The sequence below is a fragment of the Macrobrachium nipponense genome, chromosome 17 (genome assembly GCF_015104395.2).
Source record: "Macrobrachium nipponense isolate FS-2020 chromosome 17, ASM1510439v2, whole genome shotgun sequence".
Lineage (NCBI taxonomy): Eukaryota > Metazoa > Arthropoda > Malacostraca > Decapoda > Palaemonidae > Macrobrachium > Macrobrachium nipponense.
Genome location: NC_087210.1, coordinates 3,608,538 through 3,635,841, shown reverse-complemented (window position 1 = coordinate 3,635,841; position 27,304 = coordinate 3,608,538). Strand labels below are relative to the sequence as shown.

General features: G+C 37.3%; 1 protein-coding gene across 50 annotated transcripts in view; it reads right to left on the bottom strand.

Annotated features, from left to right (window-relative positions):
* LOC135196123 (titin-like) overlaps window positions 1-27,304 on the bottom strand; it is an 856,828-nt gene that overhangs the window by 110,488 nt on the left and 719,036 nt on the right. For all 50 annotated transcript variants that reach the window (XM_064222640.1, XM_064222602.1, XM_064222614.1 and 47 more), the window contains one exon: window positions 13,682-13,743. In XM_064222640.1, the coding sequence (XP_064078710.1) occupies window positions 13,682-13,743 (62 nt within the window). The remainder of the gene's footprint in view (window positions 1-13,681; window positions 13,744-27,304) is intronic.

Here is a 27,304-nt window from a genome sequence, read left to right as displayed (position 1 = left end):
ACATATCACATCACCGTGATTCATGTATACGCATCCGCTCTACCTCGGAATTAATATTTTCATATACGTTAACCGAAGGGGAACTTTTGGTCGACAATAAACTATGCAACGGACATACAGTACACTTGTTTGCTTCCTATCCATCTCTATAAGAGTTCTCACATTGATTCGTTTTACCAAAATAATAATAATATCTTCGCATCCTGATTCGTGAATGTGACGTCGACGTGAATGATTTTTTTTTTTTTTTCTGGAGTTATTGACGGAATGACAATGCGCAAATTTGAGTTCGACGCTTGGATGAGTTTATAAAACCGGAAAGTTTTACTCAATATTGAGCTCTCGCTGACCCGAGGAAACGTTAGGAAGTTTATTAAAAGAGGTTTTTTTAGAAAGTCTTGCAATGATGCAATTGCCAGACACCGCTTGACCAGAGTTTCTGAGGATTAATGATGTGATTATGAGGTCCGTTATTTGTAATACAAATATTAAATATATATATTATATATATATATATATATATATATATTATATATATATCCATTTACAGAAAGAAGTGACCCACACCTATTTAAAAAAATTATTTAATAAAATAATAAATTAACAAACATATGAAAATGTATTAAAATGTGAGTATAATAATAAATAAACTAAATATACATACATACATAAAATATATATATACATATATATATATATATATATATATATAACTGCACACACGCACGTACATACGTAACTGCACGTATTCATTCGTGTGCACTACTGAGGGCACGTTTGTGCGTGCGCGCAGGTTTATAAAACCGCTTGAGCGTGAGAAAAAAAAGAGAACTTTCTAGAAACTCCTCAGGCGATTTCACCGGTACTTTCTTCGTTCGTTAATTCGTTCGTACGTTCGTTCGATCACGTCTCCGAAAATCCGCCAAGATCGAACGAGCGGATGACCGAAAAAAATCCGTCTGTAGTAAACGCTAAACTCATACGTAAAGTTTCTGTTTATTTTAGAGAAGACAGGTAAAAGGAGAATGAAGGCAATATAAAAATATTATTATTATTATTATTATTATTATTATTATTATTATTATTATTATTATTATTCACTATAAGTTCAATTTTTATATTTTCTATAATGCCATCCCTGTTTGGAAACTTAACCAAGCAGCTTGGTTTATGATTGACAGTTATCTAGATTTTATCATTTACAACGTTTTTTCTTATGAACGTTTAGAAGACGGAGATGGTGTTCGATAAAGCAACTGGGAGAGAGGCTTATCAAGAGTATAATGGGTCACAATGAGAGTGTCAACGAATGAACGGTTTCAGATTACTGAAGAAAATCTGTGCCAAGTGGAGCTTATACGCACCAAGAGAAAGGGAAGTCAACCTTCACAGACTTTCACAGATTTGTATCAAACAAAATGCAACGGCTAATCTACACACTGATGGTTCCAGGTGTTAAATGTGTATCGACGCAGATCTGAATGGAGGAGCTGGAAAGAATGTGTAAACACTGTTCTCTCCAGAAGACAAGATTCCCGACAGACAGCCGCGCAGACAAGCTGACAGAGACGAACGGAAAAACAGCTCGGAGGCTCACCAACAAACTTGATCGATATAGAACTCCGTTTAAGTCTAAGATAGAAATTACCTTCATCAAAAAATGAAAACGGGAACCAGAATATGAAATATATCTCATTGCTAGAAAATGAAAAACATTCATTTCTGTTTCCCCAGAGCAAAAAAATAGAGAGAGAGAGAGAGAGAGAGAGAGAGAGAGAGAGAGAGATTCTTCCAGGACACTGCACAAAGTGCTAAAGCACAAAAAGGCGATGGTATGAATGAAATTTGTAGAGAGAGAGAGAGAGAGAGAGAGAGAGAGAGAGAGAGAGAGAGAGAGAAATTCTTCCGGGACACTGCACAAAGTGGTAAAGCATAAAAAGGCGATGGTATGAATGAAATTTGTAGAGAGAGAGAGAGAGAGAGAGAGAGAGAGAGAGCATTTCGTAAACGTCGCTATAAAAGAGATTATTCTACTTGGGAAAATGGAGGCGAGATATAGAGAGAGAAAAACAGGACCTTTCAGTCCCCGCGCTAAATAACGCGGAAGGACTCCAGTCTTCCTTATCGCCTGGATTCCGTGCTGGAAAGTATCGATTTAGCCGGACCAGACCCTTTATCATTTGCAAAGGAATGACTACCATTTAGCTGTGTACGCACCAGCGACCGACGATTACCCATAACGACTATGTCAATTGGGCATCTACCAATACGCTCCCCGTCTCCCGGGAAGGAAAAATACATCTGGATAACGTTCTGGAAAATGAAATCTCAGGGCCCGCGTTTTCCAGACAGGGTAAACAATCCTGGAAGAGGACGCGACTGAAAGGGGACTTAGTCAGTTGGGCATTTACCGTCTCCAGCGAAGAAAAAATACATCTGGATAACGTTCTGGAAAATGAAATCTCAGGTCCCGCGTTTTCCAGAAAGGGTAAACAATCCTGGAAGAGGACGCGACTGGAAGGGGACTCTGTCAGTTGGGCATTTACCGTCTCCCGGGAAGGAAAAATACATCTGGATAACGTTCTGGAAAATGAAATCTCAGGGCCCGCGTTTTCCAGACAGGGTAAACAATCCTGGAAGAGGACGCGACTGGAAGGGGACTCTGTCAGTTGGGCATTTACCGTCTCCAGCGAAGAAAAAATACATCTGGATAACGTTCTGGAAAATGAAATCTCAGGTCCCGCGTTTTCCAGACAGGGTAAACAATCCTGGAAGAGAATGCGACTGGAAGGGGACTCTGTCAATTGGGCATTTACCAATGCGACCCCCGGCTCCCGCGAAGGAAAAATATATCTGGATAATGCGCTGGAAAATGAAATCTCAGGTCCCGCGTTTTCCAGACGGGGTAAACAATCCAGGAAGAGAGAGCGACTGGAAAGGCGCCACAGGACTATTTTAATTAGGAGAAAAGTGGACCTTCTCTTTTTATTTTTAATTAGTCCGTTTATTCAGTTTCCTTGCACAAGTGGACTTCCTCCTCTCTCTCTCTCTCTCTCTCTCTCTCTTTAATTAGTCGATTTGTTCACTTTCCTTGCTTATTCGACCCGTGCGGACAAACTTCAGTGGGCCCTGAGCCGAAATTTCGAGACGGGGCCGGAAATATGAAGAAGGCACTCATTTCGGAATTTAATAACCGAACTTTATTTTACTCCCCGCCCACCACGCCCCCCCTACACCCCCCCAAATATGCTAACAGGGAAGGAAAGAGGAGGAGGAAGAAGAGGAAGAGGAAGAAAAAGTTTGCCAATATCAACTTTTTTTTTTTTTATAATAATCCCAACCGGTCCGCTGCAACTTTGGATCGTCGGAAAATACCTAATAAATTTCTCTGTCGATTAACAAACAAATCACTGATATCCAGTTTCAGTTATTATTCTCTAAGGAGAACACTTTTGTCGAACAGGGCTGAGGTGACGATTGGCCAATGATGCAAATCTCGTGGAGAAAATGGAATGCCATGGGTTAAAATAAATACAATAAATAAAATATATATATATATATATATATATATATATATATATATATATATATATATATATATATATATATATATGAGCTGGTGTTTCGTATCTCTCGATACATCTTCCAGGCCGAAACAGCGATGAACTTAAACGGTAATTGTGTACAAACAGTAAGAGGAATACACATTATATACTTGTTAACATCGTGTTAAAAGACATAAAAATAAAAAGGGAAGAGACAACCTTAAAATCACTTAAAAGATATTTGTAAAGCATTTCAAATATATTATATACATAAAAAGACAGAGAAGCAGAAAAAGAGTAGGGCCATCGTAAAAAGAAAAGACACCTACATATACCGGCAGTGTAATATATAAATATAAACATACACAAGTTATATCTGTGTTCTTCAACTAAAACAATTAATTTCAACATCTTTTAACCGTCGACAATTACTTTCCAATTCTCTAATGTTGAATAACTCAATATATCACGTTAACAATAAACAGCCAAAAATATACAAAGGAAGGGTCATTCTTTTGTTGTGATGACCCAAATACAAAAGTATATAAAAAGTAAAATAAAAAACTCTATAAAAGCAATACAAGCAAAAAGATTAAGAAATAAATAAATATATATATATATATATATATATATATATATATATATATATATATATATATTATATATATATATATATATATATATATATATATATATATATATATATATATATATATATATATATATATTTTAACTTTTAGGGCAGTCATTATCCATTGTGAACTGTGGCGACAATGACGTGTACCGTTACTGAAAAAAGAAGAATAAGAAAAAAAAAGGCCGACTGGCCTTGTGTCTGTACACCGTTTCCTTGGCTTACGACGTACATTTATATTCCTCAAGCAACAGAGGGCGGAGGAAGCCTACCATCTAGGGCGTCTAAAATACACAATTTCGGGCAAGGCCAAGCGCTGGGACCTGCGAGGTCATTCAGCATTGAGAGGGAAGTTGAGTGCAGAAATATTTGAAAGATATAACTGGAGGGAAATCTCAAAGCAGCTGCACTATGAAACAATTGTCAGGAGAGGGTTGAGGAAAAGAAGATGGAAGCAAAAGAATATGACCGGAGGTACAGTTAAGGGAATGAAAGAGGTTGCTGCAGCTAGGGGCCGATGGGACGCTGCAAAGAACCTTCAGCGATGCCTACAGCACCCCGCGTGAGGTGCACTGACGGAACTACCCCACACCCTACGGGATCTATGGCGTCTAGATAGGTAGTAGACCCTTTTCATTCTTATTCAGTAGATGAGACCTATTCTTACGAAACAAGCTCACTAAAAGGGGCCAATGACTTGAAATTCCAGCTTCCGAAGAATATTAAGGTGTTCATCAGGAGTAAGTAAAGAGGAAGTAAAGGGAAATACACAAAAAAGATCAAATTACACATATTTTTCCTTATCAGTAGGTTCTAAGAAGATTACTATTATTCTCGTAATTATTCATGCCGTCAATTCAACTGCGTGCAGACATGAGTGGTTTTTTGTTTTTTTATTTTGTTTATCAGGTTCGTTTCCTCTTTAAAGTGGGGTTATAGATGCCTCAGTATTCCTACACTAGATGATCTGAGACCAATTATTTTCCTTCCTTGCGGTAAAATATAATTTTAAAATATTTTCAACAACTTTCCTACTTTATCACTGACGAAATTTCAGATCCGCAATAGGCCTCAGCAATTTCTCCTTAGACTGGAAGAGAGAGTTTACCCATTTCGATATATGATACACAGTTTAAATTATTAATGGTTTATCTTTACCCTTCCTGGGTATCTGTTCGAGAGATTATACAATATTAATGGTTCATCTTAAAGCTTCCTGGATATTACTATTATAGAGCACACATTATCAGTGGTTCATCTTGTACCTTCCTGGAAATCTCTATTATAGAGCATAAAGTGTTAATGGTCCATCTTAAAGCTTCCTGGATATTTATTTCCGTTATAGAGCATACATTATCATTAGTTTATCTTAAACCCTTTTGATATCTCTGTTATAGAGCATACATTACTATTGATTTGTCTTAACCCTTCTTTGATATCTCTGTCATAGAGCATACATACTAATGGTTGATCTTAAAGCACCCTATACGAATTTCTGTTATAAATCAGACATTTATTAACCAATGTCCTCACTGTTTCAATCTTCCAGCATAGATGTCAGATTCTTCGATGAGATAACACCACCCTCAGAGGCCTAAGGAAGGCCGCAAGGGGAAGGGGGGAAGGGGAGGTCCTCGTTTCTTTCATTCATCCCAAAAGCCAGGACTCGTCGTAACCTTTAGAGAAAGGTCAATAAGTTAACCCGCAAAGCTTTCTTTTAAGAGGAGGCGAGAGAGAGAAAAGCAGGTCGCCTTTCTCAACGGATTCTGAGGTGAAATTCACCCAGGGAACGTCATTGAACTTCTTCATCAGTAGATGAACGCAAAATGGTCTCCTGATACTTAGTAAATAACAGATGAACACAAAGCGTTCTTCTGCTACTGAGTAGATGAACGCAAAATGCTCTGATACTTAGTAGATAATAGAGGAACGCAAGAAGTTCGCCTTTTACTGAGTAGATAATAGATGAACGCAAAGCGTTCTTCTGCTCCTGACCACATGAACGCAATTACTTCTTCATATACTGAGTAGATGAACGCAAAACGTTCTCACCATACTGAGTAGATGATAGATGGACGCAAAGAATTCATCTGATACAGAGTAGATGAACTCCAAGCGTTCTTCTCATGCATAGTAGATGACAGATGGACACAAAAACTTCATCTGATACAGAGTAGATGAACGTACGTCAATTTCCATGCCGGATAGTCCAACAACTTTTTTTCGACTTTTATCGACAACGGCTCTCCCTCGAGAGCGTATACCCTGAACCGAAAACCGCCCGTCGGAGGGATCCAAAAAGGCTCGATTCTTTGAAGATCGAATTCTGGACGGAAGAAACCAAGCAGGCAAGCAGGCAGGCAGGCAGGCAGGCAAGCGCTGCCCTTCACACTTCAGCAATTCCAGCGAACAGATAAATAAGCCTGAGGCTAGATGTCGCTCCTAATACTCTCAATAAATACTACATACAGCTCATACCAGTGATATCACGTATTGGCATGTTGGTAACGAAGGAGGAACTGAGAATATTCCATGTAGGAATGAAGTGAACGAGATAAACTCTCTCTCTCTCTCTCTCTCTCTCAAAAATGAATATACAAAAGTCTGAAGACGAAGAGATCTTTATATCCTTTGTAGAGAGAGAGAGAGAGAGAAGAGAGAGAGAGAGAGAGAGACTGAAAATAAGTAGTATCGAAATTGTATATAAAGGTCTTTGAGGACGACGAGATCTTTATATTCTTCGTGGAGAGAGAGAGAGAGAGAGAGAGAGAGAGAGAGAGAGAGAGAGAGAGAGAGAGGGCACGAACTGTAACTGTTCAAAGAATGAAGAATGAATCATCAGAGAGAGAGAGAGAGAGAGAGAGAGAGAGAGAAGAGCTGCTGCCTCACCCCGATGGAAACCACCGGAAACCGTGACTCACGTTTTCTCGAGAGCCCAAGCAGAACAGGAATTTCTTCGCTGGAAGATCCAGGAGGCAGACACCCACCCACGCACGTACACGTACACGCCCGTACACGTACACACCCGTACACGCGCACAGAAAACTGAACAGAACTCATACCGGCGACTACAACTTCATAACTAAACATGTTTGAAAGTGTTTTCGTGTATACATAATTAGTGAATGCACTTACACGTCAACACACGCACGTACACACACATAAAAGAGAGAAGAGAATTTAAATTGGCTAATATATGTCTTTGCTAATAATGTCTGAAGAAATTTTTATTTTTTGGTTTATACATTATTGGTTCATCAGTAAGCCAAGGTACGTAGTTTATCTTATAAATAGTGTTACGGTCTATGGCTACACGATACTTGTTCACAACTAAATATATATATATATTATATAATATATATATATATTATTATATTATATATATAAATATAAATATATATATATATATATAAAATAAATCTGTATATAAGATCGGGTTAGTAAAACATTGGAAATCATTTGCGATTATATATATAGACAAATATACATACATACATGCATGTATATATAATATACATATATATATATAATTATATATATTATAATATATATATATATAATTATATATATATAGATAGATAGATACATAGATATGCTCTCTAAATCGCACGCAAATAGAACCGCGCTGTTTATGCATTGATGCGCACGACCATATCTCCTCTGCCTGGATAGCCCGTTGGACCACAGCGCAGTCGCGCAGGGCGCATGACTGACCTGCAAATGTGCAGCTGTCATTAGACCTATATATATATATATATATATATATATATATATATATATATATATACATATATATATATACTTCAAGCTTCTTTGGTTTATTCTCGATTTACTTTGTTATTCTTGATTTATAAACTTGTATATTCTTCAAATACATATTCGCTCACCAAATGAAAAATAAATGGCGAAACAGAGAGAGAGAGAGGAGAGAGAGAGAGCGAGAGAGAGAGAGAGAGAGAGAGACGAGAGAGAGAGAGAGAGAGAGAAGAGAGCTACTCTGCCATTCAGCAGAGGTCATCAGGCTACACAATTAAACGTGGTAAATGTCACTGGTGGGTGTGGGGTTGGCTTATCTAAATGTCCCCTCTATTTAACACCTACAAGAAACAATAAACAAAAATGACGAAAGCAGAATAGTAAAGAGGGAGAACAGACCAAGTCTGAAAGGAAAATAGTTCATGAAAACTAAAGTATCATAACTAACGGGGTAGTTGCATCTCATGGGAGGAGAGAGAGAGAGAGAGAGAGAGAGAGAGAGACAGTCTCTCTCTCTCTCTCAACAGCGAGCGAAAGAGCATCAACAGCTACAGAATGAGATATAAAGTAACTATCACTATTCACTACAAAAGGAGGTACGCCCCCCCCCTCTCTTACCCCCCAAAAAATGCTTCCTACCGTGAAATGAAATTTTTCTTCATTCTCGTGGCTTTATTGAATTAGAATGAATGGAAACGAATAGAAGAACACTTTCAGCTCCTTGATGGGAAGTCTGGGACAGAGCCCACAAAGAGTAGTTAAGGAGGGCTGGCAAGCACGTCACCAGCTACTTAACAGGTAATGAAACCAAGGTAACACTTAACAGGTAATGAAACCAAGGTAACACCTAACTGGTAATGAAACCAAGGTAGCACCTAGCTGGTAATGAAACCAAAGTAACACTTAACTAGTAATGAAACCAAGGTATCAATGCAGCTAAAAAAAAATAATAAAAATAATGTATTTTCTATTTGTGTATCTGGCCACGAATATCAGAAACAAGAACCTTTCTTACATCATTTCAAATACCTCGAGGTACCTACGGACCAAAAACTATATACGCGAAAGGGTTGAAATATGAATGAATCATTCTTGATTACTTTGTGTTAGTTAATATTCGAACACACATATACACCGACATTACATCAAAATGTGTATGATTATGCTCCAACTTCCTTCGTGACTTGTGTGGGTCGGTTGGTAGCACCCTTACCTTTCTTATGAGACACCTCGGTTCAATCCCGATGCGAGACAGAAACATTATATAATTATATATATATAGTATATATATAATATATAAATGCATGTATGTATATACATACACATATATATGTATGATAGAATATATATATATATATATATATATATATACTATATATAAATGAGGGGGTCAGCCTTGATTAAACAAAGACATGTAATGAACAACCTCTCAAAAGGTGCGCGGGATTCAGATATCATAGATAAAATCTTCCTTCGACTAACGCTTAGGAATATTAAAGAGGAATTATCAGCGGGGGTGACTTGGTAAAAAAAAAACAACAAAAAAAAAACGGCTACCTGTGGATGGGATCTCTTGGGTATAAAAAATATCGCCTTTTCTGTAACTTTTCTCATTCATTACCTATACCTGAAGAGAGAGAGAGACAACAGCATCTCTGAAATATATACTACTTACTCCTATATTTTTGGGTTTTTTTATGGGCTCTATTTATTGGATGGTATTCTGTTGTAACAGAACATTTTTACCAGTTATTTCCTATATATATATTATATATATATATATATATATATATATATATATATATATAAGTTATTGTTTTAATAATTTACAATTATCAAATGAAAGCACTCAGAATCAGCCAAAATGAGTAAAATAACATGGAACAAATGCTTTGAATGGCCGGTACAAGGAGGAGACTGCTGTGTATTTCTCTAATTCTCCTGGAGAGGAGTAGGAGGAGGAGGAGGAGGAGGAGGAGGAGGAGGAGGAGGAGAACAAAAGGAGACACGAACAAAGGCAAAATAACAAAAGTCAAAGCATAACAAAAGGCCCTTTTCTTAACGCGAGAATAGCAGACGTTGGAGAGAGAAGAGAGAGAGAGAGAAGAGAGAGAGAGAGAGAGAGAATGTTTTCTCTCTTCACTTTGAGCTTACATTTTGACCGTGTTTAGGACAAAAGGCGATGATGACAAAACATCGCCAGGGCGCATTATAAAGAGGCTCATGTGCCATTTGTTTTGTGCATAGATGACGGTAGATGGGCGTCTTTATTATTTTGTCTTTTAGTTAATTATTTTTTTCTTTTTTGGTCTTCCTTTTGGAAGTCACCTCTTCGTTTGAACATAGTGGGCTTAGGTCATAATTGTCATATATATATATATATATATATATATATATATATAATATATATATATATATATATAAAATATATATGTATATATATATTACATGAATCTTTATCACATCACAGTGTTCCATTTACATGCATTAAGCTACAAATGTCCTTTAATAATATTCAATTCGCTCTACCTGTTAATTAATATATATGTTAATATTTGTTAACCGAAGGGGAATTTTTTTAGTTTGATAATTATTTCGTCCTCTCGTGGGATTCGAACCAGCGGACAGAAGAGAAATCAGGACTTCAGTGCCGTTACCGACCAGGCCAACAAGATATTATTTGTAGCTAATGCTTATATATATATATATATATATATATATATATATATATATATATATATATATATATGTGTGTGTGTGTGTGTCTTTTTTAATAGTACGATGTCAATATTACCAATAATGGAACTAGATTATCCGTGATCATGTTATGTGTCTATACGCAGCAATATAAATACTAAACATATCATGTTCCTACCTAAATAACCCTCGCAACTCCACAGTTTGGTAAACTTTCGGTATATAAGCTCTCCCGACATAGCTCAAAATATACTTCGGCCAAATGGATAACCAAAAGTCTGACCAAACTAACGGCAAACTAATACCCTTACTTTCCCGTCGCTCAAAATTCCATATATCTTAATATATTTCCTTTTCGTGAGCTAGAGAGTAATATATATATATATATATATATATATATATATATATATATATATATATATATATATATATATATATATATATATATATATATATATACATATATATATATATATATATATATATATATATATATATATATAATATATATATGATATATATAAGATATATATATATATATATATATATTCTATCCCAGACTTTGCTTCGAGCTTAGATGAAAAACCAGACATGAATCCAAATTCTTTTTTAAGAATGACACTGTTATATATTAATGTGATATATATATATATATATATCATTTATATTATATATATATATATATATATATATATTATATTATTATATATATATATATATATATATTAAAACAGTGTCATTCTCAAAAAAAGAATTTGAATTCACGTCTGGTTTTTCATCTAAGCTCGAAGCAATGTCTGGGATAGAACATTCAGACGGAATCGTATAAAATTATAAATTACACATTAGATTTCTAAATAATTAGATTTCTAAAAAATTAGATTACTATTTTCAAATGGATGAAAATCATGAATTTATCTTCGAATGGATGCAAAACTAGAATGAGATGGAATAAAAATTAGTTTCTATTTTCAAATTGATGGAATCTTCTTTATTATATCTGCACTAAAAAAAATTTTTGAGGGAATCTTTAAAGTATAAAAATAAAAAATTGCAATTCTATTTTCGACTGATTGCAATCTGCCTCACATCAGAACTGATATGTAAGAAGATTACATATCTACATCGAGCAGATGTAGGTATATGTAATGTTTGTTTGTTTGTATGGTGTTTATACGTTGCATTGAACTAGTGGTTATTCAGCAACGGGACCAACGGCTTTACGTGACTTCCGAACCACGTCGAGAGTGAACTTCTATCACCAGATATACACATCTCTAACGCTCAACTCCTCGTTGGAATGCCCGAGAATCGAACTCGCGACCAACGAGGTGGCAGGCCAAGACCAAACCGACCACGCCACTGAGGCGCTTGTAAATATATACAAATGTAAACATATGTTAAGTGTTATTAGAAGTTTTAGTTTTCGCATGCCATTTTCTACGTAACACAATACAAATGAAGTGTTAAGATATCATATCATTTAAAGTACTACCCTTTACATATGAATATTTATAATAATAAATACTGCGTACACAATACATTTCCATTACAAATACCTGCCTCCTTTTAAAATATATATAAACCACCCACAGTTTCACCTCACCTCTCCTCACGAGAATTCATTCGTAACAAAAAGAGGGAGAAAAAAAATACCATGATATATGCAATAACTTAAATAAGTAATTTTACATGAACACAAATTAACAATGAAATAAACAGCTGAAAACTGTGTTGATCAAGAATAAAAAAAAAAACAAATACTTTAGCTCTGATTTATTTTACAGACTGATTTTTTTTTTTCTGCAGGAAGTTTCATTGACACGAAACCAGTACGGAAAAGCTTAGAATAAATTTTCATTGTCACGGAGGCCCAATTAAGCGTCTGTCGTAGTTAGTGGTGCCACAAAGCCATTTATCTTTTGGTAAAATCGTTACCGAGATGAAAAAGCTTACTCGTTAAGAAATTAATACTAAGCTAACGACAAAGCTAGAGCTTTTACCAAAGGCTTGAGAGTCAAACAATGTCGGCAGTTATTCTAAGCAGGTAAAACTTAGCTGAAAAGTTTCAATCGCTTGTTAGGAAATTATACTGCAACTAAAACATACTTTCGTTTAGAGTAACAGCTAAAAATAGTTGACTCGTCATGGAAATGATATAAAACCACTGAACTTTACAACACAAATTAAGTTTAATGAACTGTACTCAAGTTGGAAATGTTACACAACCGAGTCTCAAAAGGCAATGAGGAAATGAGACCCGATTTCGAAATGAGTCTGTAATTACCTATTAATCAGTTAAAATAATTCAGAGCTAAAATATCGTTCTTTAACAATTAAAATATAAATTAAAAACTAATATACAGTAATAAAATACAACTAGAACTACGAGATGAACAACACAAATAAAAATTAATCTGCAATAACAAAAAATTACGAGTTTCACTTAGAAACTAAACAAATAAACAAACATATGGTGAAGAAAAATAATCTGTAAGGGCAAAATAAAGATTAACCATTCACTCTGCACTCATGAGCTATTTTCAATATATAAAAAGTATATCGCAACTTTAAATTCTAACTGGGAAAAGAATAAAATAATAAAAATAAACGTCCAACACAAGTTAGGCCTACCATAATCTCACCTGTCGCCAATTCTGCTAAATAATAAATTAATAAAAAAAAAAAAAAACTGGCTACACTAACTCCCCTAACCGTTACACATTGGGTATACCCAATCTTAATCCTCCAGCCCTTACACCTTAAAACCAAGTTAACTAAACTAACTACACCTGGGGTGTACCCAATCTTAAAATAAAAATGGCTATGCTAATGCCCCCACTCCCCCCCCCCCCAAATTCCCACCCTTACACCTGAACTAAAGCAAGCTACACCAACTACACTTGGGGTGTACCCAATCTTAATATTAAAAAAAAAAGAAAAAAAAAACGAGAGAGGAAATGCCCGAACCAGGCTAAACGATTGATTGATTGATCGTCGTTTTCTCTCTGTCATTACACGTGTGTCACGAGTGTGGGGTCTACACTACCTGGCTAACTCTGACTGGATGGTCGGCGTCACCTCCGTCTCGCATTCCGCTGCCAGCACCGCCTGCAATGAAAAGAGAAGAGGAAAGGGTTAACAAGATTCCGTTTTCTATCCCGAAACTGCGTTTTCTACCTTCAGGGGGTTGTGGTTCATCTTGCTTTTTGGGGGGTGGGGTGGGGGATTGGATGGGTGCTGAGACAGGACTGACTTCCGTACATTTTTTTTTTTTAGGTTGTGTTACCAATTCATACAACAACAAAAAATAAATAAATAAATAAAATAAAAATGAGAAAAATATAAAAATAACTTTAATGTTACCTTAGAAAACTAAGTATATATGAAAGTGTGGCCCAATGAATTCATATAAACATCAAACACTTCTTTCTGTTCAATAGTTGCCAAAAAAATTTAATAAATAAAAAATAAAAAAAATAAAAAAAATGAAAAAAATATAAAAAAACTTTGATGTTTCCTTAGAAAACTAACTATATATGAAAGTGTGGCTCAACGAATACATATAAACGACAAACACTTCTTTCTGTTTAATTTGCAAAAATGTTCCTAGACTCAAAATGATGTACGGAAGTTGTCTCATTTGAAAAAAAAAGGGTCTCCTTGAGTCTAAGCTTAAAAAAATAGAGGCAATAGATAAAAATCAAAAACATTTCGTCTATCCGAGCTATTCCTTAAGTCTTTACAAATGATTACCTGCTGGTCCACTTCCAGGAGGACGTGAAGGTGTCTCTTCAATATGCAACACATGCACACGCATTTGCATTCGACTTAGAAATCGCTGTAAATAATTAACACGAAGCTAATAATCGGCGTATTCGTAATCAGAGATGAAAGCAAACTCAAGCCTTCATTTTATGATGAACTGGATATGAGTTCATCATCTATTTATTAAAAGCCAACAAAAAAAAAAACAAGTTTCACTTTTCAACATCAGAATCACTAAACACAAATTAAATATGTGGAATATAAAAAGAATGAGATTAAGTACATACAAAAGCGAAAACTGACAAGTCTAGGACATCCAATATAAGAGAGAAAGAGAAAGAGTAATATATATATATATATATATATATATATATATATATATATATATATATACATACATATATATAACAAAATTAACTTACCTAAATTTGAAGTTCTTTGATAGACATGGGACCAGCAAGCATGACATACCAACTCGAGTAAAAACCAAAAATCTAAGATGATAACGTTTTCCGTTCTATATTTCTTTTGTTATTTAGATTACAATAAGACGTTACTTTTCAGCACAGTTATTCACAGTGTATGCATAGGAAAGATCTGTAAATTCAATTTAAACCAGAAACTAAATATCTCTTGTGTATTGCGGCATTTTTCTCAAGGAAGGAAAACAAGCCCATTATCTGATTCATCATGATGACGTCACGGCGTCTCGCAGCATTGCCAGAACAACGAAAAATACCTTAACACAAAACCGTGATCACAATACATTCAGAGCTCTTACTGTGTGGCAGAAACTCACAGTGGACATGGAGTGAGACCCTTGTGCAGAGAACAGCGTGATGCACAACCACCAGTTGAAAGATTATTACTATTAAATATTATTATAAGTCAATCAATAACAGTTTAACCAGACCACTGACTGAGGTGTCTATCTGGCCCGAAGGACTAGGATATGAATATGAATGATTTACTGTGACGTAGATAATTGCAGTATATATATTTGGTGGTTCAGTAACTTTTGTTAGTTTTAAGGTATATTTTATAAATATAAATATACGTACATTCATGTAACAATGTAAAAGGACTTTTTGTAATAAAATGAAAAAAAAATATTGTTGTAAGAATAAAATGTCCAAGAAAGATAAAAAAAAAAAATGAGGAAAAATAGGTAAACCGCTCATTTGTATGGTGATGAATGAATAAAAATATTCTAAGAAAATAAACTCTAAACGGAATATGCTTTTACTCTGGAGTACGTGCGCACATTAAATACACTCTCTCGTTTACATACGCGCGCACAAAGACAAAAATAAACATTATGAAATAAAATTCGTATTAATTTAAGAAAGCACTTGCCTTGAAACAAAATAAAATTCATATTAAGTAAAGAAGGCACTTGGCTTGAAACGAAGTAAAATCAGGAGACGGGAAACACAAGGCAACATGTGAAGTGTTGGAGAAGAGAGAGAGAGAGAGAGAGAGAGAGAGAGAGAGAGAGAGAGAGAGAGTGCTAACCGTTAGGCAAATGAAAGTCCTTGACTTCCCTATCCTCTACCACGTGATATAATCAATAGGCAGAAACCCTCCTGCTGCTGCTGCTGCTGCTGCTGCTGCCGCTACCACGGCTCTACTAAGTGACAGCGTACCCCTGGTCCTTAAAATTAAGTACCGTCACGCAAGGTTAGGTCGTAAATAAGGACACTTACCTGGCGCTGGACAAATAAACCAAGAGAAATTCACATGCGATGCAATTCCTTCCACGGGAAACACTGCCACAGACATAAGGTTTATTTTTCTTTCCACTCTCATTCAGCGACTGAATTCACCAAGTGAGAGACGAGGCTATATTGTTTGTCAATATGTCTAACGTTTGTATACGAAGGAAGTATACACTACTATAAAATGCATGGTAAAATTAGAGTTGGCACTAGAAGTACTTTACTTACGAAAGTTAAAAAAAAAATTGAAGTTGACATTAGCTGTACTTCACTTATGAAAGTTCTAAGAAAAAAAATAAAGTTGACACTACACGTACTTTACTTGCGAAAGTTCTATAAATAAATAAATGAATAAATCTGAGGAACATAGAAGTACAAAGCATCGTAAATGTTTATATATGGTATCTATTTATTCAGAATGCGACATACGTACGGCCGACATCAGCGAAACCGTTAGATGTACTTTACTAACGAAAGCACTAAAAAAATAAATAAATAAAATAAAAATAAAAAATTAATTTTATTTTGAGGAATATAGGAGTACAGAGCACCATAAGATTTTAATATAAGGTATCTATTTATTCAAAATGAGAAATACGACCGTTATCAACGAAACCGTTAAACTTAGGAAAGTATGCTAAACCTCAGAGAATTCATTAAAACTAAAAATGATTCTTACTATTGCTTTTACCGTGCAACCTCTCTCTGTTGCAAGATCTCAACAACGGTAACTGCACAAAACCGCAAGCCTCCTGCAAGAACGCGGAAGGAGGCAATTGCTGTGAAATTCTTTTCTTAATTAAGACAATTCGTTCAAAACGACGAATTAAAATGGAAACGAGGCAGCCATCGTTCATGAGGTGATTCACCGTCTTTGAAAAACCTGCTAGATTTTCACCTTGGCTATTCAATCTCCCCCCCCCCCACCCACCCACCATTCTCTCCCCTCCAACGCCACCACACTACCCCCACCCATCACCATTCTCTCCCCTCTGACCCCACGACACCCCCGGTAACCCGATTTAGACTGGAATCAAATGAATCATCAAAACACGGCATAAAAGTGACCTCGAATGACCCTTCTAAGCGGTCATGGAACAACTTTAAAAGCCCTCTTATGCATTTACTCCAAGGTCCCGAGATTGGACTCTCTAAGGACCTCTTCTCTCCCCCTCCCCCCCCCATACCTCCCCGGCCCCCTTTTGCCCCCAAAAAGGGACCCAAGTTGACCTCGCGAGAGGAGGAGAACAGTTATCTTCATCTGGATGTGAAACAGGTTCAGGAGTGGGTGAGTGAGTTAAGAAAGTAGGAGTGGCAAAAACGAAGGTCAGTTTACCGTATGTAATGTAAATATATAAGATAACATTTAAAAGAAATATATAACGTATACGAATTCAGTTACATAGAAAAAAATACTTATCACCAAATCTTTTCGAAGAGCCAGGAAAGTTCTTAACGCACACAATAAAAAAAACGAAACATATTATATGATTATTAAACCCCGGGTTTAAAAATATCCTATCAAAGGCTCTTAATGAGGCAAAGGGACGTGGCTGTTTTTGCATTCCAAGTTATTACTAATTAGTGTTTGATTCATTCGCATCATCGCAAAAAAATATAAATAAAACTATTTTCAAACCTCAGCTATACATAAACATGGGACAATTAAATGTCTCTTCCACGTACGAAAACAATCTGTCAAATTAGTTGTTGAAAGTAGCCTGAATAACACAATTAAGTGTCTACTTCATATACAAAAACAATCTGTCAAATTAGTTGTTGAAAGTAGCCTGAATAACGCAATTAAGTGTATACTCCATGTATAAAAACAATCTGTCAAATTAGTTGTTGAAAAGTAGAATGAATTAACAAAAATGAAATGGACAGCCGCACATTTAATGCAGACGAAGTCGTATTGGGAATGTAATCCGATATTACCTAAGCCAGTGGTCCTTAGTTAGGGAGAATTCCTATTGGGGGAATTTCAGGGTATCGGGAGGGGGGGAGGTTTGTTGTGACCACAGAATGGCAGGTTCCAACTGGCTCTAGGATCACACAAAACGCAACTGCGCATCGGTCAAGACAACCGAGAGGTCACGCTGGGCTTTCTCTCCGCTAGCTTTGTGTTTGTGGTAGCACTTTGTTGCATATTATTTGGAATGTACCTTTTGAGGAGGACAATTTTGGAGAGAGAGAGAGAAAGCATGACATTCTGACATATGGTGAAAGGGTACATGACCCAAGCCAGGTTGAGCACCAATAAGTCACAGGGAAGGTCAGGCTACAGCCGTATCGTGCCAGAATAGACAGGTTATGGGGTTCCAAATCTGGTGAACGTCCGCGGGAAAATATTATGGAACTTGTACGACATTCCGGTGGGGCTTCTCTTCACTCACAGGCGGTGACGAAGTCAAGCTATTTCCGCCTAGGCGAGACTGAGCTGAACGCTGACCCTGATGATGTTATTGTACGCAAGGTCTAAAGAGCAAAGTATGTATAGATCTTTGTCGGGGCCATGCTGCTGCTAAACTAGGATGTCACAAGTCATGCTTGCCTTCGTCAGAATTTATTAATCAGGAGAGGTGTACATCACGGCTGTGGGTGACTATTTTACATCTCAGATGATGAGGTCTTTGTCATCTGTTGTATTTCGTCTCTTGCTTCAATAAGAGGATTATTATTATTATTATTATTATTATTATTATTATTATTATTATATTACTATTAATTTCAGTAGATGAAACCTGACCGCATGGAACAAACAGAGAGGGGGCCATTGATTTCAAACCGAAGCTTCCAAAGAATGTTGGTTTCAACCTCCCACCGCTAAAGATCCCCCCCTCCCCCCGACACTGCAGCAGTAACTGATCAAGATACAGAGCCAGAGATTTTTCATTGCCCTGGGGGGAGATGCGAACCCACTACATTTGAGTGGCATACCACGACACTACCCACAATACCAGCGGACCAGTTACTCTAATACCAAGCTAGAAATTTGGAGACCTTGGTCGCATCAGAGATGCTGAAATGGACAGAGGTTACCTGATTTTAATCTAAATGTCTCTGAAGATGAGGCATAAAAATAGCGAAGGTTTTAGGCATCTAACAACATCCGAATGATGTGCAAAGTAAATGAGACGTTCTCTGAATTTTAGCATCGTATTTAATTTTCCTTAAGGACAATTTTCAAACTTTTGTCTCATAATACGAGCTCAATTATTTTCGACACTCATGGTCAAACGCGGTGCAAAGTCTCGTAACTCTGAACGCCAAGATCACATAAGGAAACTTCGTCTGCTTGCTCAAGCACTTGGTGGTGTGCTTAACGTCCTCCTATGACTCCCCTCAGGCAAGCAAGATGCAATATATTTCGTAGGCAAGCACTGAATCTGTCCTGGTTAGTGGCTAACAAAGGTTTTAACCCGTTATATATATATCCACCTTTGCAAAGGCGTGTTTAGTAACACAAGCTCGTTGGGGATGACCGTCAAAACATAAACGAAAGAGTGTAAATATCATAAAGATAATGACACCCAAGGAATATTAGTCCTGGATAACGACCACCGAAAACCCATGGGGTGTCACTAACTAGGAAAGATCCCAATAATTTATTCCAAGTTGGGTAAAGCTCATTGACGAAGTGGTGATGAAAAGTTATATATCAGTACGGCTTCGCTCTCCCTTCCAACCCTAGCCAGTACAAAGCAGGAAAGGAGGAGGGGGGCGGGGGGAGGGAGAGAGGGACATTAAGAAGGAAAAGCAGCGAAGGACGACTCAAGGGTGAGCAAGTGGGATTATAACCTAGGGTTCCCACCCCATGAGAGGGGAAACTATAGTCTGTTTGTGTGAGGGATTTTGACAAGTACTCAAAACACCCACGTGCAACCAGTCTCGAACTCAACTCCTCCAACATCATGAGTTTTCTGTACAGCGTATAATGCTGTATAAAACTCTCAGCCACGGTCCCTGAAATTTTAAACAACAGGCCAGTGGCTGCCTGTGTTGTTGGCACATACACCGCTGCCACTCACGATCATGGCTAACTTTATAAACTTATATAAAATAATAACCATTGAGGCTAGACGGCTGTGATTTGGTATGTTTGATGATTGGAAGGCGGATGATCAACATGCCAATTTGTAGCCCTCTAGCCTCAGTACTTTTAAAGAACTGAGGGCGGACAGAAGAAGTGCTGACGGGCAGACAAATAGTAGCCATGTCAATAGGTTTCTTGTACACAAAACTGTTTTTTTTTTTAACACCCAATCATTTTTTTACAAACCGAAAGTATCCTTCCCACGACGTGAACTCTATTCTCATGCAAGCACCAACAATTAAAAATATATAATACTCTGATGGTTGAATCTTAAGAGCAACAAGTTTGATAACACTTGGATGACACACTGACTAAATGAATTGCAGTTTTTTTTAATATCACAAGTCTATCTAAAGTGAGACTTCTACATACTTTGAGGTTACTGACGGTAAAAGCGAAAACCAGACATCCCAACGGCGTCCACTTAATCAATTATATCTTGCTTAAATAACGACTGATTTAATTCTAATTAACTTCCAAAGACCTGCAAAGGATATTTCTCCTTCAGTCGAGTCACTGAAAGGCACAAAGCCAAAGGTGTTTAAAAGACTATAAAGGGCTCAAGTTGCATAAGGGAAGCCATACACAAGTCGCCAGCAAAAGGGTTGAGTTCGCTGACGCATTATCGAAGTCAATAATAGTAGCAGGTCTTACGGTCGCTTATTCAGACTTATCAGACTGGGTCTGTTTACCTAACGACCTGACTTACTTTACCCTGAAAGTCTTCATCACCAACCACGAACTTGGGGCACTCGGTGAGTTCAAGGCACCGAAGTCTAGACGTGACGTGGTCCGTCGAGAGAATGAAGGAAAGTTGATGCAAGAATACAACAGAATATAGAATTTAGGTCAAAGGCCAAGCCCTGGGGTCTATGTTTGTTTGCATGGCGTTTTCACGTTGCGTGGAACCAGAGGTTATTCAGCAACGGGACCAACATCTTTACGTGACTTCCGAACCACGTCGAGAGTGATGAACTTCTATCACCAGAAATACTACACATCTCTCACTCCTCAATGGAATGCCCGAGAATCAAAAACTCGCGGGCACCGAGGTGGCAGGCCAACACCATACCGACCACGCCACTGGGTCTATGAGGTCATTTAGCGCTGAAAAGGTAAATGGCAGTTGGGCTGTAAGATGGCAGTAAGAGGTGTAACAGGAAGAAAACCTCGCAGCCGTATCACGAAGCAATCGTCAGGAGCGAGTGGGTAGAGAAAGATGGAAGAAAGAGAATATGAACGGAGGTACAGTCAAAGGAATAAAAGGGGTTGCAGCTAGGGGGCCTACAGGAACGGACCATGCAAAGAACCTTAAATTAATGTCTACATACACTGCAGATTCGCAGTTCTACTAGAAGGCAAGAGAACAGGGCGCTGGTCTCGCTACCATATGGAGAGGCAAACACAGCGATAATATAAGTCTCCGACCATCTCCTTCCTTCCTTCCTTCTTCTCTCTCTCTCTCTCTCTCACACACACACTCACCCCCTTGCCTTATATTTAGGTCGTAAAGCCGCCTCTGGTGCACACTCCCTGATCAATACCTCCAGCGGCTGCGGTGGCTAAGCTAGGGACACTACCCTCCCGTAGAAGGATGGATCCAATGAGTAACGTAGGTGAGGGAGGGGAGGGTGAGGGTGAGGGGAGGGAGGATGGGGGAACCGAGTAAAGAAAGAGAGAGAGAGAGAGAGAGAGCGAGAGAAGATTGCGGAAGGGAGGGAGTCAGTCTCGCAGAGAAGAAACAGGAAACGTGATATTATAGTCTCCTGTTATTTTTTGGAATTCGAGATCGCAATGGAGAAAATAACCTGACGACAAAAGAAGAAGGCTGAAGGAACAAACAATGCACGAGAGAGAGAGAGAGAGAGAGAGAGAGAGAGAGAGAGAGAGAGAGGGCGTTTACCGTCCGCAAGAGAATGAGGGCGATTTATGTGTTAACAAAACCACAATGAAAAAAGGGGGAATGATTAACGCTTGTGGAGAAATGAGAAACGGAATGACGTGAGAAAGTGTCTGAAAAGCAGTAAAAAACATAAAAATAGACCATAAGACAAGTAAAAAAAATGCGTCAAAGTTTCTTCGGCAGGCGGAATCGGGTTTTCTGTACTCCCAGCCACGCCCCACGCAACTCTCAGCCTAAGCCCGGTGGCGGCCTGTGTTACTGCGCCATCATGGCTAACTTTAACTTTAAATAGAATAAAAACTACCTAGGCTACATGGCTGCAATTTGGTATGTTTGATGATTGAATGGTGGGTGATCAACATACCAATTTGCAGCCCTCTAGCCTCGGTGGTTTTTAAGACCTGAGGGCGGACGGACAGACAAAGAGTTTAAGAGTTTTTGAAAACTAGTTTTGCGAAGCTTTTGAAAGCAGGATGCGTGACTGGATGGAGAGAGAGAGAGAGAGAGAGAGAGAGAGAGAGAGAGAGAGAGAGAGAGGGTGGTTCTGTTATCCCAAGCATTCCAGTGCTCAAGTTTTGATGTAGAATTGATACTGATGTTAAATATCCTTAGCAATTATCGGCTCCTTACCAGATATATATTATATATATATATATATATATATATATATATGTATATATATACATTAAAAAATAATAGTGGGTATGATACCAAAAGACCACCATATAATTTAGGCTCTATTACTAAAGATATGCATACAGTATAAATTAGTATCATACCAAAATACCACCATAATAATTTAAGAAAGACCATTATTGCATTCTCTCTCGCCCACCGCACTTTCTACCACTCCTGACAATATTCTTTTAATAGTACAACTGCTTCGAGGTTTTCCTCCAGTTACACCTTTCAAACCTCTTCACTTTCAATCTCCCTTTCGGCACTGCACGACCTCATATGACGCAGCGATAGGCCTTTTAGCCTGAATTTTATACTCCATTCCCTTCCTAGAGGTTAACATTGTGGCTAAGGCTGTTTCTTGAACCAAGCAGATTTTGAACCCTACCAACTTGCCTCCCTTACAACATAAGCTGCCGATGCTTTCATGGCTAAATTGCATGAAGCGTTTGCTTTCGGTTGTCAAGCCCTGTAGATCGAAAGAGAGTCAAGATGTTTACACGGGATACACTGAAATTAAGTTAGAAAAACCAAGTTTACCTTTATTCGGTGGTGACATTACGTTTAAATATGCATTGATAGTATCATATATAACTCAAAGGACAAATGAGTCTCAAGGACGTTATAAATAAAAAGAGGAAAAGAACATAAGGGGAGAGAGAGAGAGAGAGAGAAGAGGGCATATAGAGAGAGAGAGAGAGAGAGAGAGAGAGAGAGAGAGAGAGAGAGAGAGAGAAATTGTAGCACCGTCGACTTCCACAGAACTTTTGCAGGCACCTTTGAAACTTTAAAATAAGTTATAGCAGAGCTGACACAGCCAATTTCAAAAGGGTCCCGAAACTTCGGGTGGGGGTGGGGGTGGGGTGGGGGGTTTAAACTAGAAAAAAAGGGGGGGGGGCGTAAAAAAAATAAAAGTCAGATGTAGCTGAAGGCAGCCAGGTGACCGACCTCTCTTGAACTGAACAGAAGCCATAAGGATGGAGAACTTATGTAAAATTGGGGGCATTTGAAACAAACCCTTTTAAAATTAGGTTCTCGAATGAAATGCTGTCCTCTGCTCTGATTTGCTCCATTTAAACGAAATTATCTAAACTATATAACTATATTCCTTTGCAAACAACATGCCCTAAAAGATAAAAACTAAATAAATAAATCAAAATAAAAAAAACAAAATTGAACATCTACGATAGAAATTTATGGCAAATCAACTCTGGGATGAATCCATCGCATTCCTTTGCAAACACGGCACGCACAACATGCCGTGCAGTGGGCAGTTGACAGATGTCTGATGATTGTCTTATGTAAAGCGCTGATAACAGCGCCGCCATCTGTTGAGTTGATGAAAAACTGCGACGGCTGGTTACACCCGAACGCCGAAAATTCTTGTCTGACTTTTAGAAGACATTTTTACACCTTTTCTTAACCAGTGGGTCGATGGCATGTGTGTCTACTATAACGTCTGCATTTTCTATATATATTATATATTTATATATAATATATATATATATATATATAATATATATATATATATTATATATATATACACATATATTACGTATATAAAATATATATAAATATATATATACATATATATATTATATAATATATATATATATATATATATATATACACACACACATATATACAAATATATAAAATATATATATATATATAATATATATATATTATATATATATAAATAATATATATATATATATATATATATATATGTGCAGAAGCCAGGTACTATGTCGTACCTCTAAGTAAATGGGGATACAATCCACAATGAAGTAAAATCGTCTGTAGATTAAAATATATATTCTTGTACAGGATTAAAGCTTTCGACCATCAACTGTGGTCTTGTTCACCAAAAGCTTTAATCCTGTACAAGAATATATATTCTAATCTACAGACGATTTTACTTCATTGTGGATTGTATCCCCATATATATATAATATATATATATATATATATATATATATATATATATATATATATATATATATATTATGCTCTGGACTTCTTGGTTCGTGTGTTGAGTTGAATATAAAATTTAGGCAAAAGGCCAAGCACTGGGACCTATGAGGTCAATCAGCGAAGAAATGGAAATTGAAAGTATAAAAAGGTTAGAAAGGTGTAGTAACAGGAGGAAAACATCTCAATTGTTAGGAGAGGGTCGAGGAAAGTGAGATGGAAGACAGAGAATATGAAAGGAGTTACAGTAAAATGAACGAAAGTGGTTGCAGCTAGGGGCCTAAGGAAGGCACGCTGCAAAGAACCTCAAGTAATGCCTACAGTGCACCGCATGAGGTCAACTGACGGCACTACCCCACTACGGGGCTTGGTTTATGTGGAACCTCATCAACATATGACTCAAGTCTTCCTATTCAGTTGTCTAATGGAAACTGGAATGGCCAGAGTTCAAAATATCGAGGTCGCCGTTTACGGTAACCGCATACATCGCACCTTTAATACCACCTAGCTAAACCTCGGATCATTAAAAAGTCATTTTGCATAACAGGGAATTAATTATCTGCGGTCCGCACGGATTCATTAATTATTCGCTTGATTGCAGAGAAAAAGTCACGCCGGCATGAGAGCTATTTGTTAATGTTATTTATCATTAATACCCTGTTGGTTAGTCGATCTTGAATGTGATGCCAGCTGAGCAAATTGAACTTTATTCTTACGTAAATGGCATACTAAACTTTACCATATTGTTTGTAATAGGCATACTAAACTAATTATTTTTTTGTGACAGGCATCCTAAACTTTTAATTTAAATTAGTTACATACTAAATTAATTATTTCTATGTAACAGGCATCCTAAAATTTTTAGTATTTTCATGTAACAGGCATACTAAATGAATTATATTTCTGTAACAGGCATACTGAACTTTAATTACTTTTATGTAACAGGCATACTAAACTTAAATCATATTCATGTAACAGGCATACTAAACGAGTTATTTTTCTGTAACAAGCATACTGAACTTTTAATTATTTTCCTGTAACAGGCATACTGAACTTTAATTACTTTTATGTAGAACGCGTACTAAACTTAGATTTATTTTTATGTAACAGGCATACAAAACTTTACTCTGAATTATTTTTCTGCAACAGACATACTAAACTAATCATTTTTATGTAACAGTCATCATAAACATTAATTATATTATGTAACAAAAATGTTTAATTTGAACTCTGCATACAAATATACATAGCCTAATGAATTCAACTATACAAGTGTGCATATCTGTATAGTATAATGGTTATTGACACCTTATACCCGTATGAAAAGCCGAATATACTCAAATATTCGCGAGGTAATGAATAATAACAGTTATTCAGGACGAAAGGATAATGGCCAAACCCTCAATTTCGCGCGCTAATCTCTCTGGGATCAATACGTGTTTTAATAAGTTCACCCCCCCCCTCTTCCCCCACGCCCCCTACCCCCTACCCCCCCAACCTCAGCTTTCGGCATGTGAAACAAAGAGCGAATGGATTGCGTGTCGGTAAAGTGAAAAGATGATCGATGAGTATTTGCTCGGTACTACTGGAATGAAAGCTCCTATTGCTTGCTTGCTTGCTTGCTTGCTTTAGGCATTATTTTCACCATTGGAGATCTGTCTCTCTTCCGGTCAGGCTGTAGGAGATGGAATTTGAGCGGAGATGCCGATAGGTTCTAAGGGAAGATGCCGACAGATACTGAGCGGTGATGCCGATAGGTTTTAAGCGAAGATGATGTCGACAGACTGAGCGGAGATGCAGCCCAATGTCGACAGACTCAGAGGGAAGACGTGACGTACATGTCGACAGATGCTGATAGTGAAAGCGTAGTAGCGGAGGGATGGTCGACAGTCTCTGAGTAGAGACGTAGCGGAGATGTCGACAGTCTCTGAGTAGAGATGTAGCGGAGATGTCGACAGACTCTTGAGCGGAGACGAGAGGTCTCCCGTCTCAGCCCTGACCTTCAAACCTCATTGACGCGCGAAGCCAAGTGAGAACAGCTATAATTCCAGCAAGCATCATTTTCCTTCCAATCGAGCGACGACGAAGCGTTCCAGCTAATTACTTCCGGAGACCAGCTGGAATGATTAGCCGGCTTCCAGCGGCGGCGGCTGCGGCGACGGCAGAAAGGAAAAGGGCTCACGAAACACAAGTGACAGTAGGAAGTACGGACTGTCAGGGAACGAAAGCAAAGAAACGGAAATTCAAAAATTAGAAGTCACGGTCAGCGGTTTCTCCTTAGCGAGGCTGGATAAGCCTTCATGATTCCATTGCAAGCGGGAAATATATAATGAAATTTTCATTATGAAATGAACAAGACACTAAAAGTCAGACATTTTGTAATGAAATTTTCATTATGAAATGAACAAGACATTAAAAGTCTAACGATCGTCACGGGCTACTTAGCCCGAGCGGAAGTTAGGAAACCACGTTCAATGTAGTAAAAAAAAAAAAAAAAAAAAAAAAAAAAAAAAACCAATATTTGGAGAGTTCAAA